Here is a 17653-nt window from a genome sequence, read left to right on the forward strand (position 1 = left end):
CATATTTTAAAAACCCGTCAAACTATTTAACATTTATAGGGGGTTATATTTTTTTTACTGTCGGGGTTGATTTTAGTTTATCCTGTTAAATCATAAAAAATAATTTTTTTTTTGTTCTTCAGTAAATTAATAATTATGTAAAACATCTTCTATCCAGCGCTACATAGGCTTGCCCGTGATGCTGAAGGCGGGCGAGTATTCCCCAAACAACCCGCTGGTGCGCGGCGAGCGCGCGGCGGGCGACGCGCTGCTCGGGCTGGGCGAGTACGAGCGGCGGCGGAACACGCTGCGCAAGATACGCCAGCAGCAGTACCGGGAGTATCTAGACCAGGTGAGGACGTCTTGAGATGAAGGGAAGCCTGTTGGTCTAGTGGCTAGTGGCCCTGACTGCTGTACCCGAGCTTCTGGACTCGATTCCCACCCAAGACAAATGATTGTGTGATGAGCACGATTATTCAGTGTCTGGGTGTAATTTATCTATTAATATGTATGAATTTAGAAATATGGAATTCTGTTTACCAGTTGAATAATACTCATAATTAAGCTTTGCTTTGCTTGGCGTTGTGTGAATGTTGTGGAATATTCTGAAAGCTCTACTTAGGATGTCTATTGCCGGTATGCGCTGATAGTAGAACACGGATTATGTGGTTAGTACCAGGTGTCTTGAAAAGGGTACAGGAGGAAGTTCCATACTGAGGCATATTCATTTTAACAGCAAACAGTTCAAATAATCCCTAAATACCTGTTTCGATGTTGATTTCTTACAGTTATTTTTTTTATCTATTTCTGCATTTTTTTATCTAAATACCTTTGTAACTACCCTTCAAGCAAGCAAAGAAAAAACAAGAGGCGAAACAACAAGCGGAGAGGGAGCGTCGTGAACGTGAACAGAAGGAGAAAGAACGAGAAGAGAGGGAGAGAGAGATACTGCAGGAGCGAGAGAGGTATAGCGCGGAGCGGCGCCGCAGCGTGCAGCATGTCGACAACAACAACTGTTATCACAAGTGAGTTGATGTACAAGTTATTATTTATTTACTAGCTGTGGCTCGCGCTAAGATGTCGGTTATAGCTGCAAAACAATACTCTTTAGCTAGCTCCAGGTGTCAGCATGGTAGCTGACACCATACCAATTTTCATCGAAATCGAGTCAGCCGTTTGAGCGTGAAGACACATAAGAACACACTAACATAATTTCGCACACATATTAGTGAGATTATAATCATATTGTAACAGTATCGCCAGTTAATTATTGATGGGCAAGGGCAAGGCAAAGGTTTTCAATTCAGTATTGGCACTATGCCTAACTAATATAATAAATGCTTTATCTATTACTTATGTTTTCGACTTCAGTATGTGCAGTTGTCAAAACTGAAAATCAAATTTATTTGACCTTCAGGAGCAAAATGTTTACTATTTTTTTTTTCACACGGCTATTGAGTCCGCTATCCTTAACATCCCAACACTTTCGGCAATATTGTTAACTAATTTAATGATGTATTGGCTAAATGTTCCCAGCACTACGGTAGACACAGGCGTCCAAGTCGACAACTTCACGCGGCCGCTATCAGTTGCTGTGCAGACTGATGAGACAGAGTTATACAGGGTGAGACTAACAATTAAAATTTTTTTTTCCGTTGCAAATATTCAAATATTAATGTTGTTTGTTAAAGTCTCCAATAAGCCATTTTTGCTTTTGTATTTGATTGACATAAAGAACCTATAAGTTATAACAGCATTGGGTAGGTTTCTTACGCTTATTAAGAATTAACTTCTTATTTTAATGTCGGCCGATGATGGATAGCCGAGTGGTTTAGGTCACCACACCAAACCCACTCTGCGCGATGTGTCGCGGTTTCGATCCCCACGTAGGACAAGCATTTGTGTGGTCCACGAATGCTTGTTCTGAGTCTGGGTGTCTTTTTGCATGAGACTTGTATGTTTTTGAAATCCCCAGCGACACATGGATTAAATTCCTTACTAGGGGAATCGTTTATTAAAAAAATATATATATACATGGTTATACCACTTAAGCCTCTGCCGCGAGGATTAACATTTTTATTTTTTTTAAATAAAACATTAACACAATAAAACATTTTTTTGGTTATTTTTTTTGTTCTTAATCATAATGTTATTTTACCATATCTCCCCAGCTGCCCCCCTCGCCCACTAAGACCCAGCTGACGCTAACGCAGGCCGAGCGTGAGTTGTCCCCGCGCAGTGTGACGGGAGCCCGCGGCTGGGCCCACGCGTGGGACAACAACAACGAACAGTGTCAGCGGCGGCGCAGTTATGGGGACTTTGATGGTAATACATGTTAACTTGATTTATCATTCCATCACAATATGATATGAAATACTTTTTTCATTATTCTTTTTTTATTAGTTAATTAGAGTACTGTTAGGCTAAACAGGGTAAAAACCATATTTCAGGCAAAAAGTGCTATAGCTTATAAAATTTACATTACTAAACAATTGACTGCACGGATAGCCGAATAGTTGAGGTCTCCACGCGAAACCCACTGTACGCGACGTGTCGCGAGTTCGATCCCCGCGTAGGCGTTTGTGTGACTTGAATGTTTGTTAAAACTCATTTTAAATTATAATCTGCTTAGAACTGTAATAATAGCAAATTAATATGTAATTGACATTTTGCGGAAATTCAGATTGCATTTTTCTTAAAACTTTTATTTTAAATGTGTGTATACGCAAGTGGCGTCTAAAGCGATTGAGATATGATATAATTTTGTGTTATAGAATTTGAATTCGATTTTAGTTTTACTTTAATTGACACTCTAACTTAATTGCTACTACTGACACTATAATAACAATTAGGCCCGGTTTCACCAACATAGTATAAGTCTTAGTACAAGAATAAATCGTTAATTACTCCCGAGTATATCCATTTTACGTTTCACCAACATTTAAACTAAGGATAAAACCTCTATACTAGAGTAAAGTCATATACCGCCGATTTCGGCCATTTAAGCTGCTATTCTTTGGTTAGTAGTGTCACTGCCAAGTCAGTTCATACCATTTAAAAAATGATAGCGAAGATGATGATTTTTTTTGTCCTCGTCCACGATGGTTTGAGGAAAGGGCTAATTATTTTGAAAAGTAGGTACGCTGAACGCGATTTGGTGATAAGATTTCGTTTATCCAAAAAATTTTTTTATTTTTCAGCAATTTATTAGATATTGTCGTCCATTCCGCAAGTTTTTGCTTCATTGAAACCCCGTCGGTTCTTTTATTTTTTATCACATAAAAATGCTCAGTAACTAGATCTCCCAGCTGCGTTTTTTCTGATACCATGCAATTAGCAGATCGCTTTATTTTATCATGTCTTATTTATTTATTTTTATTTTGATGACAATTATCAACAAGGAAACTATTAAAATACTAGCTGTAGCCCGCGACTTCGTCCGCGTGGACTTCAGTTTACAGCGTTCGGTGGTCTCCGCTTCCATGGGAATGTCGATATAAATTGTAGCCTTGACCCCCATTAAACCCTTTTAAATTAAAACTACCCATACACCCTTGCGCACATATTTCATTACTTTTGACAAATAATATTGATAAAAAAAACCTATCGCGATCAACTCCCCAAAGTTGCGCCACATAACCATTCCTAGGTACCCACGACACCGCTTTCAATTTGTTTATGAAAAATTTCTAAAACCCAATAGAGCAAGAAGAAAAGTTTCTATCTATTTGTGATAAAACCTATGTGATAAAACCTATGTGTAACTAAATGACATTATATTTTCGCCAAACGTCAACGGTAAAGATGGCGACAGAAGTTTTTTTGTCATCGCAATTTACCGAAATTCTCCATAATCCGAATTTTGCGAATACATGTTGTCGATTCAAAATCAATATTTTTTTTTGTTTTGATGTTCATATAAGGTTTCGATCGAGTCTACCGTAGCCCTGCACGAAATTATTAATATAGATAGATGATCAAAGCATAAGTCAAAACGGTTGCTGTTTTGAAGGTTATTCAAAACGTCAGGTTTATGTATTATCCAAACAATTTTAGGAAATAGGGAGCGCCATTGCTCAGGCACGGAACAACCGGACTATTTTACTTGGTAGCGTTCTAGTTTCATTCCATCCATTCGTTCACGGTTACAGAGTAACTATACAAGATTAAGATATCCGCAGACTAACTTGGTGAAATGAAATTGAAGTTAACCAAAGAGTAAATAGTTAGAATAAATTTATAGTGGGGTAGCTACTCTCGTGTTAATTCGATGTTGGTGAAATCGACCCTTAGACTTTAACTATACATCCATCAATCAATCAATTCGGCCTATCGAGGTCCACAGCTGGACTTAGGCCTCCGTCAAGGTGCATTATAATAGCAAATAATACTGTAGACAATTTCACATTTGGGAAAAGGCTAGAATGAACTCTGGAGAATTCCACGGCCACTTGTACTTATAGCCAAACCAACTTGTTCTCCATTCCAGATCGTTCATCGACACTGGTTAAGAAGTCCGATCTCCGCCACACGTACATGCCGTCCATATTCGACGCCGATGCCATACAGCTGAGGAACATGCAGGCTGAGAAGGTAATTATCATTTGGTGGTTTCGTATATAAGACAATAGACCTTATTGGATAGCGAGAAGATTTAATTTACTTTGTGATTTCGTGTATGTAATAGTGGACCTTATTTGTATAGGATGAAGATAAAAAAATTGTACTTGTTGATTTCGTATATAGATAGAGTAATAGACCTTATTTTGCATAAAGGAAGATTCAGTTTATTTTCTGTTTTCGTATACTGGATAATGGACCTTATTTTGTAAACGAGAAGATTTAATTTACGATGTGATTTCGTATTTAAGAAAGTTGACCATATTCGTATAGTTGGAAGATTCAATTTACTTTGTGATTTCGTACACGGGATAGTGATCCATGATCTGGTTATAACGTAATTTTATGATGATTGAAATTGAACCTTGTATTTATCGTTGTAAGGCATTTTGTATAACTAATTGTGATTTGCAGGAAGCGGCAGAACGTCGTCAGTACTACCAACAAGAGCTGAAGAATCAAATACAAGAACAGCAGAGAATCAGAGAAGAGAGGAAAACTAGAGAGAAGTGAGTTACAAAAATTTTGTTAGTGGTTAACGGCGCTGACTAATATACCAGAGGTTTGATTCCCACCCAAAAATGTTACGCACGCTGAAACACATAAGTTCGGTGTGTCCTAGGGGTAGTTGGTATTAACTGCCTTGTAACCTGCAACGTAATTAGGAATAGAAAAAACTAAGAACAAGAAAATACATTCCACTTCTTCAGCTACCACCTTACAACATTTTATCAAATGAGGATTCATTTGAGCGTGAAGAAATAACAAACACAAGTACAAACTTTCACATTCATAATATTAGTAATTTTTCAAAGTGGTTGGATAAATACAATACACACCTCTCTATTTACTATAGATTGCTGGAACAAGCGGAGATGCGTCGTCTTGAGGAACAACTGCGGATGCTGCGAGTCGCGCAGGAGAGAGAGATCAGCCGACAACACGACATCACTGCTGCTGTATGTCTCATTGTATACTACACTAGCTGTTGCCCGCGGCCCCGCCCGCTATGAATCAAAAATGATCCCACGGAAACATAAAATCGGGATAAAGTTATCCTATCCTATATGTTTCCTAGTTGTAAACTATTTGTGTGCCAAGTTTCGTCAAAATCCGTTCAGTAGTTTTTTTTACGTGAAAGAGGAAGAAACTTTCCGCGTTAATACTCAAATCAAATCAAATCAAATCAAAAAGTTTTTATTTCAAATAGGCCGTATCTCAGGCACTTTTAAAACGTTATATTACTGACTCTAGTTGCACGGTTCCAAAGTGTCATTCTTATGGAGAAGAACCGGCAAGAAACTCCATAAGTTACTCTTTTCAAAATAAAATTTTACAGTAGCATTTTACATTAAAATGAATGTCTGCAAGAACAGCGTAAATTAGCAAAACAAGTATCAAATAGCAAAATGTTAATGATTTTCTATAAAAAACTGACCTCCAGAGAAGAAAAATAAAATAACGTTACAATGAAGTAAGTTTTGCTGAGGTTTACACTGTTGATACATATACAAAGCACATTTCACAAAAAAAAAAAAAAGGAAAACAATAATAATTTAATGATAATTTTACATAATCTAAATATGTAGTCCTAATCAAATCCTTAACAGGAATGTCAAGGCATGTCATAGCTTCTATGAATAGAGCTGTGGCTAAACTAATAGTAGATAACAAGGAAAATAAGATAATGATCTAGTAGACCGCCAGGGAGACCACATGTACAGAGATAATACTAAGTCCACGCGCGTTTATCATTTATATAATCACTAATTTTATAGTACGCTTTCTTTACCAGCATAGATTTAACGGTATTTTTAAACTTGTTTAATGGTAAACTGGTTATAGTATCTGGCAATTTATTATAAAATCGAATAGAATTCCCTAGGAAAGATTTGGCGTTTGTTTTGGATAACCTAAATCTTGGAACTACTAGTTTATTTTTATTTCTCGTATTTATGTACTAATGTTATTAACGCGATATAATATTATTATTACAATCCTTTGCCCAAAGGAACCTTAATGTTGAATTAAATTTCTTATCAATAAACCACTTTGAAGTGTAATATGTAATAAATGGTCATATATCGACATTTTCAGATCAAAGAGAATACAACTGACTATCACAACAAACGCACAGAATTACAGCGCGATATAGACGCGGAACAACAAAAGTTACTCCGAGCCACCTCCCAGCCTATACGACAACAGCCGAAACGCAGTATTCATACCTCCGTCAGCGACAACAACCCCTCAAAACTACCGTTCTACTACCCGAGGATACAAGAACGTACCAACGAAATAGCTAACAAGAAACCCTACTCAATAAACATCCCAGACAATTCAATATTCTCGTCAAACTACGACGTAGACAGCTATTTGAGACGAAACCTCAACTTCAACAAAGACAAACATTACGATAATGATGACACGGACGTCGAAGTGCAGAAATCTAAACGCGTTGTCGTCGAGAAGGCCTTAGTTCATGACAGACCAGATGAGAGACTTAAACTTACTGTGAACGAAAAAGTTCAAACTCCAAGAAATCCACAACTAAATGTCGACACTTTACCAATACCTGTGCTTAGACATTCACCAAAGAATTATGACGGCGAAAACGACGACAGCAAAATGAGTGAAGCTATGAAGAAAGTCGATGATAAATGGAAAGTACCGGCCGTGCAGAAGAATATATTGAAAGCATTACCAAATGATGAAGGCAAGAGTGTGAACATACTAACACAATTGGGTTCTATAAGACGCCAGCTGCAATTGGAACAGCTGAAACTAGATAGGATGATAAATAAAGAGGATGTGTGATATACGGACTGCTTGGATAAAGATGTTAGGGTTAAAAGGGGCGGGAATCGAGGAGTTTGTTGTATGGGATTTGTTTAGGTAATTGTGAAACGATATGACAGGCAAAGTGCGAAAAATATGGTGTTTTTCACAAACTCAAGGAATGACGTTGGGTACGGTATTCCCATAAAAAGGTGTCTTTATTCAAGCAAGTCCAATACGAATTAATATAAGTAATTTACAGCCCTTCCAAGCTTGGCACTATTAGCTAAATATAAATGATATACAAAGAATATTCACATTATATGTGTTATTGTCATTTAGGCCGGTAATTGGATTGCTCGATAATCAATGTACAGTAGTAAAAGCCATCACCAATCACCACTTCGCGACGTTGCTGACTTCCATGTGCGATAACCAATGGTGATTTGTCATTTACAATACGTTACTACCGTATATATTTATTGTTTGTACATAATACCAGTCTATATATGTATGACTCCGGTTTTGCCGCTTCCCGTATAGGGTTGGGTTTTTATAACCACGCTAGCTCGCCACGGATTGGCGATTTCAGATTCCAACATTTGGAATCCATAGTTTTCTTACACAATTTTGTCAGTGATGTCTTAGAGCAGAAAATGCATATAACTTTTAAAAAGTCACATTGGTACTTTATCTGCGTTGGGGTTGAACCTGCACAACATTCATACAATTCCCTGCTGGCCCAGATCAATACTGCAAGCCGCAGGGCTACCGCGACAATTTATACATACTAGGTACTAGGCAATTTCTTATCGTGGAAATCGTCACAACGTAGAAAGTTTACCAATAATCTAAGTATGTAAAAGAAATTTACTTTGCATTATTCGATGCAGTCCAATATAACCGGCCTACCACACTGAGATCTTAGTATAATCATACTAGATTGCACGAAACTATTCTATAAATTAGAAAAACGTAGACAGTTTAAATGTATTACCAGTTATTCAAAACTACAGTCAACTACTGTCTTTTAAATTTAAGTAAAAAAATAGTTTTTTTTTTATCACAATTATGTTTTAATTTAACATCTTAACCGGGTTAAGACCGCGGTAAAACCCAGATAAGATGTAAATCTAATATGTATTGTTAATTTTACATACTGTTTAGTTTGTTGCATGTTATTCTACGATTATGTTTTAATATATTCTTTGATATGTTGTACTAATTGTAATTATAACTTGTCTCGAAATGGTATTATTTATTGTATTAGTTTATATTATTTGTTTTTTTTTTATTATTATGATTTTATTTGTAATATTTTCAATGAATTTGTATTTATTCCAATTTATTAGTTCGCCATTTCGATGTCACAGTTACTCCGTAAATTTAAGGGTTAATGCATACTAAAGCAGCGTTGGAGCGCATTGAAATAATGATCTAATACTCGATATAGCAAATTCACTCTAAACACAATACTGTACGGCTCATATTTCTTCGAAGACAGATTTTGAAGATTTAGACGTTTGATCGCGCTTCTATTCTGCTATAGCATGAGTAAACCCTCATAATTAAATCCATTCTTAGTAAGAAAGGCGATACAAACAATTTTGAAGGAGAAATCGATATTTTGCTATCCCTTTCTTGCACCTATATCTATATTAATAATCTTAGAGTTAACATTTTTCTGGCAGTTCCAAATATACTAAGTAGTGCCAAAATTATCGATCTTATATCAAATCTAATCTAACTACTTCCTTTTGTAATGTAGCCGTTGTTGATAGTTGATTTTTAATTGTCTGTGGTGTGATTTCGACTTCACATATCATATTTAGTATTAAATGATGTAACGGTTTACTCACGCGTATTTATCGGGGTAGCCCGACTAGTTTCGGACCCAACCGGAGTCCTTAATCATGAGCAGACGCGGCGGGATCGCGAGTCGAACTGACGTCAGCGGCCGCGCATCTCGCTCATATTTAGTAGACGAAAATGATCCCACGGGAACATACAATCGGGAAAAAAACTATCCTATATGTCTGTACCAAGTTATGTCTAAATCCGTTCAGTAGTTTTTGCTTGAAACAGGAACAAAAATCCACACTTACAAACTTTTATAATATTATAATAGTAGGTTGAAAGTTCTTTCTTGTAAAGTTCACACCATAAACAATTACAAAATCATGTAATCACGATATAATTCCTACTCTCAAATACTAAAAAATATAAACTTATCAATAGTAATATAGGAAGAATACTTGTAACCGATGCTTGGAAGCATATTGTTTATATTCCGTTCGTTCGCACAATTCGTATAGGTATCGAAAGACTGTATGATAGAGTAAGGAAACGAGCTTGGCATAAGAAAAGTGAGATTAATCATAAGAATTGAATTTTAATGTTATTATTTTTATATTTTAGCTAATTATAAATATTATATTTTAAGCTTTAGTCAATGTTTTGCTGTTTACTAAACGAATTTGTATTTTATGACGTTAATGAAATGTTCTAGTAATTTCTTCTTTGCTTTACTCTTTATATTCTTTTCTGACCCTCTTTTGGTCAAAATCCCTCTGTTAAACTGAACCTTCTTTCCTTCAATAATTTTTATTTGTAACTATTACTTTTGATGTTTGAAAATCCGTTCACAGTTATTAAAATTTGTTTTCTTACTGTTATATATTGTATTTTCAATGAATATTTTAAGTATGTCTATAACTCTTTTCATTCAATGTATTCCTAAACAATTATATAAAACATTCGTTTAGTAAACAAATCTGCAAGTTATATTCTGTCAGCACATTATAAGTTAAATAATTAATTATAATATCAGTGCAATTTTATAATAATGATTAAAGTGGATAGTCGCGGGTTTGGAGAGCACTTCGTACAAAGTTGTGATCCAAATATATTGTAAACTCTTAAGTTATAAGCTCCAAAGAGACCTGGGATTGAATGTTTACCATTACCTTAATTTCAATATCTATTTTGGTAAATAGAAATGTTGACAATTATTTAAGCTTGAATATTTGATTTAGCTACAATCGGCACAATCAAAATAACTCTTATTTTATCTGCTGTAAATAAGTACGGCCAGGAAAGATTAAGAATATATCATATTATTTAAAGCTAATTTTACCAACAACCAAAGCAAACTTTCAACTAATCACACACAACTCAACATAAGTTTGTTATTTACGCCTACTATAACCAATGTTATTATTTTAATTCCGGACTATCATTACGTTTCATCTTATTTGTGAAAATAATTGTCGACATTCCTATCCAAGAATTTTATTACATTCTTAACAGAAAGTGCCTTTTGTTGCCTACGTTAGAATAAGGAACATTTTTGTAAGCCAAAGTGTTGAGTACCTATGTTTGAGTGGTAATGAAGGCGCCGTGACTCCGGCTTCGTAATGCGTTCGACGTTCGTATTGTAAGCATAAGTTTAATAAAAACGTTTCAATTTTATTGAATAGATTGTTTTATTTGTCTATTTTTTGTATATTAAGGTCAATCTATACTGGAAGAGCCAACAGCGTGTCTATGGGACAAAATATTACAAATTATGTTGAATTTAGCTGTTAACGTAAAAGGTTCACTGTTATTTACTGAAACTGTTCAGCATAAGCCGCGCTAGCGACTAGATATAGCACAGGTCGCGCGGTTGAAGTGCGGCAACTCAAGCGATACCCTTTAAAACCTACCATTCAAGTAGATCTCGCACTAGGCGTCAAAGCTGCCACGCGAAGGCCCACTGCGTCACTTGCTGTTACACAAAACTGTATTACATGAGCTGGCAGTTAGAACTAGTTGTTTTTGAGAATAGAGCATAATTGGGCCACAACAGACTTAGCTTAGCGTCTATAGGGTACGGGATAAAATAAAACAATTAAATAATTAAAAAAAAACAACGTATATTTACAAATTTTGGGTGTTTAGAAAAATACTGAATGCTAATAAATGGCTATTCAGTAGTATTTACAAAGAAGAATAAGATTTCTTCAGTATTTTTTTTTAGAACAATAACTTAGGTTTTATAATTAAATAAGGTAACAAACAAATTGTTTTTTTACTCTTGTTTAATCTTGTTTTCAGTTTGTTTTAAGGTTTACTTTTTTCTATATTTTCTTTATTAAAAATCCCGTTTTTTAGGCAGTAATAAATAAAAAACCCCTCGATAATCACTAATTATAATCTAGTTCTTCTCTCTAGGTCTTTTTATGAAACAGAATCTAGGGATATATTAATATTTAGAAGTGACGTGACTTCGAATTGTCAGTAAATGCAAGATTTGATTCAATATATTGACACGCCACAATGTAGAGAATTAAAAATACATTGGAATGGTAACTAGACGGTAATTTAAATAAAAACGTTGATTATACAGTAGTTATTTTGGAGTGCTATAAACTTTGGTGTTGTGCTTCTTGGAGCTCATGAAAAAGGGATGACTGAAGTTTATTTATTTTCAGATTTATCTAATTTAATAAGATCGAAAGGCTGCATACTGTGCTACGAGATGCAATTGAGATTTTACAATTATAAACAACCGGTGTTGCAGAATGTGGCCAAAGCCAGTTTATGAAAAAAAAACAACAAAGTCGAAAAGGTACAGTTAAATGTCACCGCAAAAACTTTTTAGCCTCTTTTTAAAATGAAACAACATCTTGTCTGCTTCAGGTCTAATGAATTACTATAATTAAAGAACAGCTACACAGATTTGTAAGGAATACCCAAAAAAGAAGAATTAAATAAGTATCTACTATTAAATATATTCATAAGCTTATTGTACTCAAATACACAATTTATAAAACTACTTTATGAGTAAGGGTAATATAATTTTTATTCCTAAAATCATAGTCCATTTAAATTTTAAACTTCGTCTAATTAGATACTTTATTTGGCCATTATTATGCTTGTTCTGAGGCCTAATTGTAATGTTTTTAACATAATAAATTATTATTAGAGAGGAATGGACCTATAAGTATAAAATCGAATAAGATTTATTTTAATAAAATACAATTTAAACTTCTACTTTACGAGCTCCTAGTAAGCTCGATGATTAAACTTTACAAAATATCTAATTGTTTATCTTTTGTCATTTCTTTACCTTAGTGTTTTTGTTTTCAAATTGATATTATTTAAACAGTAAATAAAAAAAACAATGTCTTGAAAATATTGATGATTATTTTGTTTCAGGCAGATCTAAGGCAAGTTTAGACGATCTTGAGAAATATCGATCGGTTTGCTCACAGCTATATAGTTCTCTAGCTCCGTTTGAACAGGCCTTATAAATCGATCGATCACATGGTATATAACATAAAATTGCATACAAAAGCTGGCAATTTTCCACACAAAAATTGTCAGCATTTTTTCTCTGTTAAATACCACCTGACGAAAACTGATTGCAACATAATATTATTCAGTACATCTTTGTCTCTTTCTGATAAATATTGTAAAAACAGGACAGAGGATATCGCGTTAGGTCTTATTTAAGTTAATACAATTATCACAGACACATTTACCTTCAGTATTAATAGTTAAAGTTACCTTAATTCTGTCACAGTTTACGTAAGAATGAGACAAACAAAATGAATATTTCTAAACCAAAATAATTGTAAATCAAGATGAACGTTAAAACAAGGAACATAGGGTTTATTTTATTATGGCATTACACTGTTTTATCGAGTTTGTGTGAACGAGGCGCTGGTCTACGCCCTGTAAGACACAGTCTTGCTTCCACAACTCCAACAGTCTTATTTTCACTGTATATTGGAGACTGTTGATGATACAGGGTGTTTAAGTAAGGTCTCTAGAGTGGGCCCGCCCCTACCGAAGGGGTCTTTCGGGAACATTATCATGTTATTGACCCATGTGAAGGGCAGGACTCTGTTTTCTATAATATATCTCCATCTTGGATTCTCGTTTATTAAGTCCCTGTAATTATCGCCGGAAACGATGACGCCGTCGAATTCTGCTGCACATTGTATTATGTACCTATAAATAATGAGATGAAAATTATTTATTTTGCGAGAATGGGCATTAAATATGTTATAATATTAGTAAGTATCACCGTAGCCAGGCTTTAAGCATGCAAATCTTTAAACAGATTATAATTATACACGGAAAAAGATTTGTAATATTATTTAATGGCATAAATTATTGAATGGTAGTTTTAAATTAAGACTATACATAGAAAAAGGACCATTTCATTAAATTATTTCATGTCATATGGTAAAAGGCAAACGTAAATTACACTAAGAATGCTTAAACATTTGTGAACAAAAATTCTTGAATGTATACGGGGATTGAACTCCCTACACGTCGCGTACATTAGGCATTAAATATAGTATTACTATGTATTCAATTGTAAAGAGTTACCAACCTATCATCGTATGGCACACATGATCTTCCTTTAATCTCCCTCGAAGGCGTGTATATCACCAAGCCTTGTCTCTCCAACGTGTCCAATAGTGCCGGATCGGAGCTTTTCCCGTATTTACACCTACAGATAGTAATTTATATATATTTGTGTGTTGAGCATGTTATTTGGTTTTGAGTAGTATATCCATATTACGTACTTATTTAGAAATATCTGCATCAGTTGTCTAGTACTCATATAAGAAACTAGATGGCGTTGTGTGAAAGTTAACATAGTATTTTTGTTTCTTAGTCCTACTTATCGCTTCAGCAAGCATATCTTGTATCTCATAAGTTTAATATAGTAATTACCTGAACCTAGGCACGAACGCCTTAACATTGTGGCCGCGCCTTAGGAAGTAGTCTATACATATCTTCAAGCCTTCCACTGAAAACATTCTTCCTCGAGTATGCCTGTAAATAGGAAAACTTTTAGTTTCAACCCTAACTTAATTTTACCATAACTGTTTAATTTTGGTTTCATATTGTGCTACAAAGTACTTTATTAAAATCAATTTATTTAATTTCATAAAACCGACATACAGCAAGCAGCATAATGCAAGGCTATCTGTATTAATAATATTCAACCGCAACTTAGCATGGCTTAGGGCATATGTTTTTCGCTTATACTGCTTATTAAAATTTGAAAAAATAAGAAAACACTCTCTTCACGAGGGCCTCACAAACATTTGAGTCACATGCACATGCACAGACACCCAGACTCAGGACAAGCATTCGAGGATCACACTAATGCTTATCCTACGCTTTGGGCTATCCTTGCATTCAAAATTAGGTTGAAACAAAACAATTGAAACTTGGGAGTGCCATAGTAGGCACAATTATTCGACGCACGTCGTATCTACCTATAGTATTTATAGGCGACACTGGCCCAATCATTTTCTTAACTTTTCTACTCAATTATAGACATTACTCTTTTATAGATTAACACTGATATTTGAACACTTACTCCATAGCTACATTACTGCCATCAATAACAATCATTCGTAAACCCGTTCTGTTCTTGACATCTGTCTTTGGATGGTAAATATTGCTCCCAATACTGTTTCTGGAATGGCATCCATTTATATTCTCTGTTTTAGACTCCCCGAGTATAACCTCTTTGATGTAGACATCTTCGTCAGTTTCAACTGCCCTGGATTGCTGGAATAATAAAACTGGTTATTTCTTTTGACACCTCTGAATCTTAGACAAGTATAAAGTACTATAATTTGGTGAAGTTTTTATACATATAGGAAGCTTGTATATGGTCAACCTACATTTGTTTAAGTAGTTATGTACATGTAGAATACGTATTTGAACAAATAGAGTCTATTTTCGTATTTAGGACAGTATTTAGGAATTAAATTGTCTTACCTTAACATTAGACAAGCCAGTCTGATTCTCACTATTCATATTACATCCGTTAAAAATCTTTTGAGCAATGTATTCCAACAGCTTCCCTTTCTCTGACGCATTTAACTGAGCTATCCCATTGGCAAAGCGCTTAATTTGCTTATCCTTTCTTTTAGCATTATTTTGTAGAACGGTAACATCTGAGTCCCCACTCATTGATAGACTAGCATTAGATACGGACACTACGGTACAGTCTTGACTATCATTTGTATCGTCACATTTTTCAACATCAATAATGGTACTTGCTTTATTCTCACTATCAGCTGTTAAATCTATGGTTAAATAAGAATCAACGTTTATTTCTTTCGTAACATTGGATTCTCTATTACGATTTGGTATAGAAGTATTATTGTTTTTTGGAAAGTTGTTGATAATCATGTTCTTTAAGGTTTGGCTGTCTCTTCTAGCAATGGGAGTGGAACAGTTTATATTAGAATTGTTCCTTGGAGGTGATATTAGAATGCAGGAGTCATTGGTTGTGGAATTGTCATCATTTATGACAATAAGACTATCACTCTTTCTCCGAGCTCTTGCTGGTTCACTGACAACAGTGGAGCTTTTCCGTTTTTGTTTAGGCACAAATGAGTCATTTTTAACTACAATGGTGAGATTGCTTGGAGTTGTGTCTAGTGATGTACTTGTGTCCCTCAATGAAACCTCAGAGTCCCTCTTAAGTTTATTGAATAACTTCTTTATATTTTTCTTTACATTGTTGTGATTTTTTTTCTTCAATTGTTCCATTTTGTGAGCACTCATTGTTACCTTATTTTTCTGTTTACTTGAACTTGAATGGAGTGAGCATTCGGAGTTTTTCTGTAAAAAATTAATAAAAAATATTACAAATACGAATCCGAGGTACATACATGAACATATAGCAAAAAAACAATAAAATGTGGCAGAACAAGTTAAAAAAAAGTGCAACCATTAGACCTGTGCAGACAAATACAACCATGAACACACAAAACAGCAACGCATTTGCATAGGCAGTGAAAATGATTCCAATAGCATTCATTAACGTTTATTAGTCGCAATTCATATTGTGTTGTACGATATCATTATTTTAACATTTAGGACCTTTACTATGTAGTTTTGTACGTCTTATTGCTTAAGATTTACGACGTGGGTTAAGTATATACAATGCACAATAAGAATTGGTTCACAAATGTTTCATTAAATAGGCTAGAATTTCAATAAAGAAATTAACAATGATTTTGATGAGTGAAGGTTAGGTTACAAAATATATGGATTATATTTATTACACTAGGAACCTTCTTCACAAAGCAGCGTTTTCCCCTTGTAAAGCCTTTCATGCTTAATAATTTGATGATAACATACTTGTACCAGTTGTTTATAAACAACAAACGGAACTCGGAACGATAAATTATAAAAGTTTAACTAACAGTAAGTGAGGTAGACGATGGTTTGCCCATTGCGATGGAGGTTTCACCAATTAATTAGCAACAGAATATTATAGTAACAATTCACTTTAGTTATGTCAATGAGCGAACAATTCGGAATATGTAAAACAATACAAATTTGAAAATTTTATTTTGCCAATAAAAAGATGGCGGCACTTGAGCGAGCATAGACTACAGGTACGTAGAAACTCCTTGTTGGCACAGATTAAATATTGAGCTTAACGACACTATGGTTATTTGGAAAAATGATGGAAATGTCGAAACAAACTCAGGGTTCGCAGTGTCGTCAGGACAATTTTACATGCGAGTAAAGTGTATAAACTAACTATTCAATTTATTTAAATTAAGTATTTCATTTCTGGAAAAAATATATTAAGTCATGTAGCAGATATAATGATTATTTCGAACACTTGCCAACTATAGTCATTTATTCTTCGTAATTACATAATTAGTTGATCCACTTATAACATGAAGTAGTGTATTGAAACTACCGTAGATAACAATTTTATGATATACCTACCTATACCACACCTATCGAGACTTCATGGTTTCGCGTTTTATCTCACGATGGCCCTAATTTTATGCTATTCTGTCAAATTACTTTACTATTTTAAGTTAAAACTACCTACTTAAAATTTATTATTTGGTAAAATTTGAGGCAATGTTACCGTATCTATACTTTGTCTGATTTTCAACACTTTTTTTAATCTCACCCATAGTAAGGAATTTAATCCTTGTGTCGCGGGGGTTTTTACAAACATACGAACAAGCATTCGTGGATCACAAAAATGCTTATCCTACGCGGGGATCGAACCCGCGACACGTCGCGCACTGTGGGTGACCTTAACCGCTCGACATACTTCTATAGGTATAGTTGTAAGGGCGTGTTCATGAAACAGTCAAATATTCAATTATGATATTATATTATTTCTGACTGACTGGATCCCAAAGCTGTGTGGCTCCGCAGTATAAAGCATTTTATTCGCAGTTTTTTACCTAAAAGAATCTGGGGTTAACTCCGC

The 17653-nt window shown here is 34.7% G+C and overlaps 2 protein-coding genes across 5 annotated transcripts in view; one reads left to right on the forward strand and one right to left on the reverse strand.

Moving 5' to 3' along the window:
• Window positions 1-8615, forward strand: part of LOC113495835 (trichohyalin-like) — a 28813-nt gene extending 20198 nt beyond the window's left edge. Inside the window, exons 3-10 of the mRNA XM_026874824.1 lie at window positions 158-331; window positions 829-1004; window positions 1516-1603; window positions 2151-2304; window positions 4469-4572; window positions 5014-5108; window positions 5456-5558; window positions 6697-8615. Of these exons, the coding sequence (XP_026730625.1) occupies window positions 158-331; window positions 829-1004; window positions 1516-1603; window positions 2151-2304; window positions 4469-4572; window positions 5014-5108; window positions 5456-5558; window positions 6697-7416 (1614 nt within the window). The 3' untranslated portion in view covers window positions 7417-8615. The remainder of the gene's footprint in view (window positions 1-157; window positions 332-828; window positions 1005-1515; window positions 1604-2150; window positions 2305-4468; window positions 4573-5013; window positions 5109-5455; window positions 5559-6696) is intronic.
• Window positions 8616-12568: 3953 nt separating this feature from the next.
• On the reverse strand, window positions 12569-16818 carry LOC113495789 (bromodomain-containing protein DDB_G0270170). 4 transcript variants are annotated; one of them, XM_026874729.1, is made up of 6 exons: window positions 16614-16818; window positions 15175-16026; window positions 14768-14961; window positions 14113-14214; window positions 13766-13885; window positions 12569-13377 (listed from the first exon to the last, which is right to left on the reverse strand). In XM_026874729.1, the coding sequence occupies exons 1-6, from the start codon at window positions 16641-16643 to the stop codon at window positions 13143-13145; spliced, it is 1533 nt and encodes a 510-aa protein (XP_026730530.1). In that variant the 5' UTR covers window positions 16644-16818; the 3' UTR covers window positions 12569-13142. The 4 variants fall into 4 exon arrangements, with proteins under 4 accessions (XP_026730530.1, XP_026730529.1, XP_026730528.1 ...); XM_026874728.1 differs by having other exon boundaries at window positions 16482-16818; XM_026874727.1 differs by having other exon boundaries at window positions 16473-16818.
• Window positions 16819-17653: the final 835 nt, after the last annotated feature.

This window comes from Trichoplusia ni, chromosome 7 (assembly GCF_003590095.1).
Source record: "Trichoplusia ni isolate ovarian cell line Hi5 chromosome 7, tn1, whole genome shotgun sequence".
Lineage (NCBI taxonomy): Eukaryota > Metazoa > Arthropoda > Insecta > Lepidoptera > Noctuidae > Trichoplusia > Trichoplusia ni.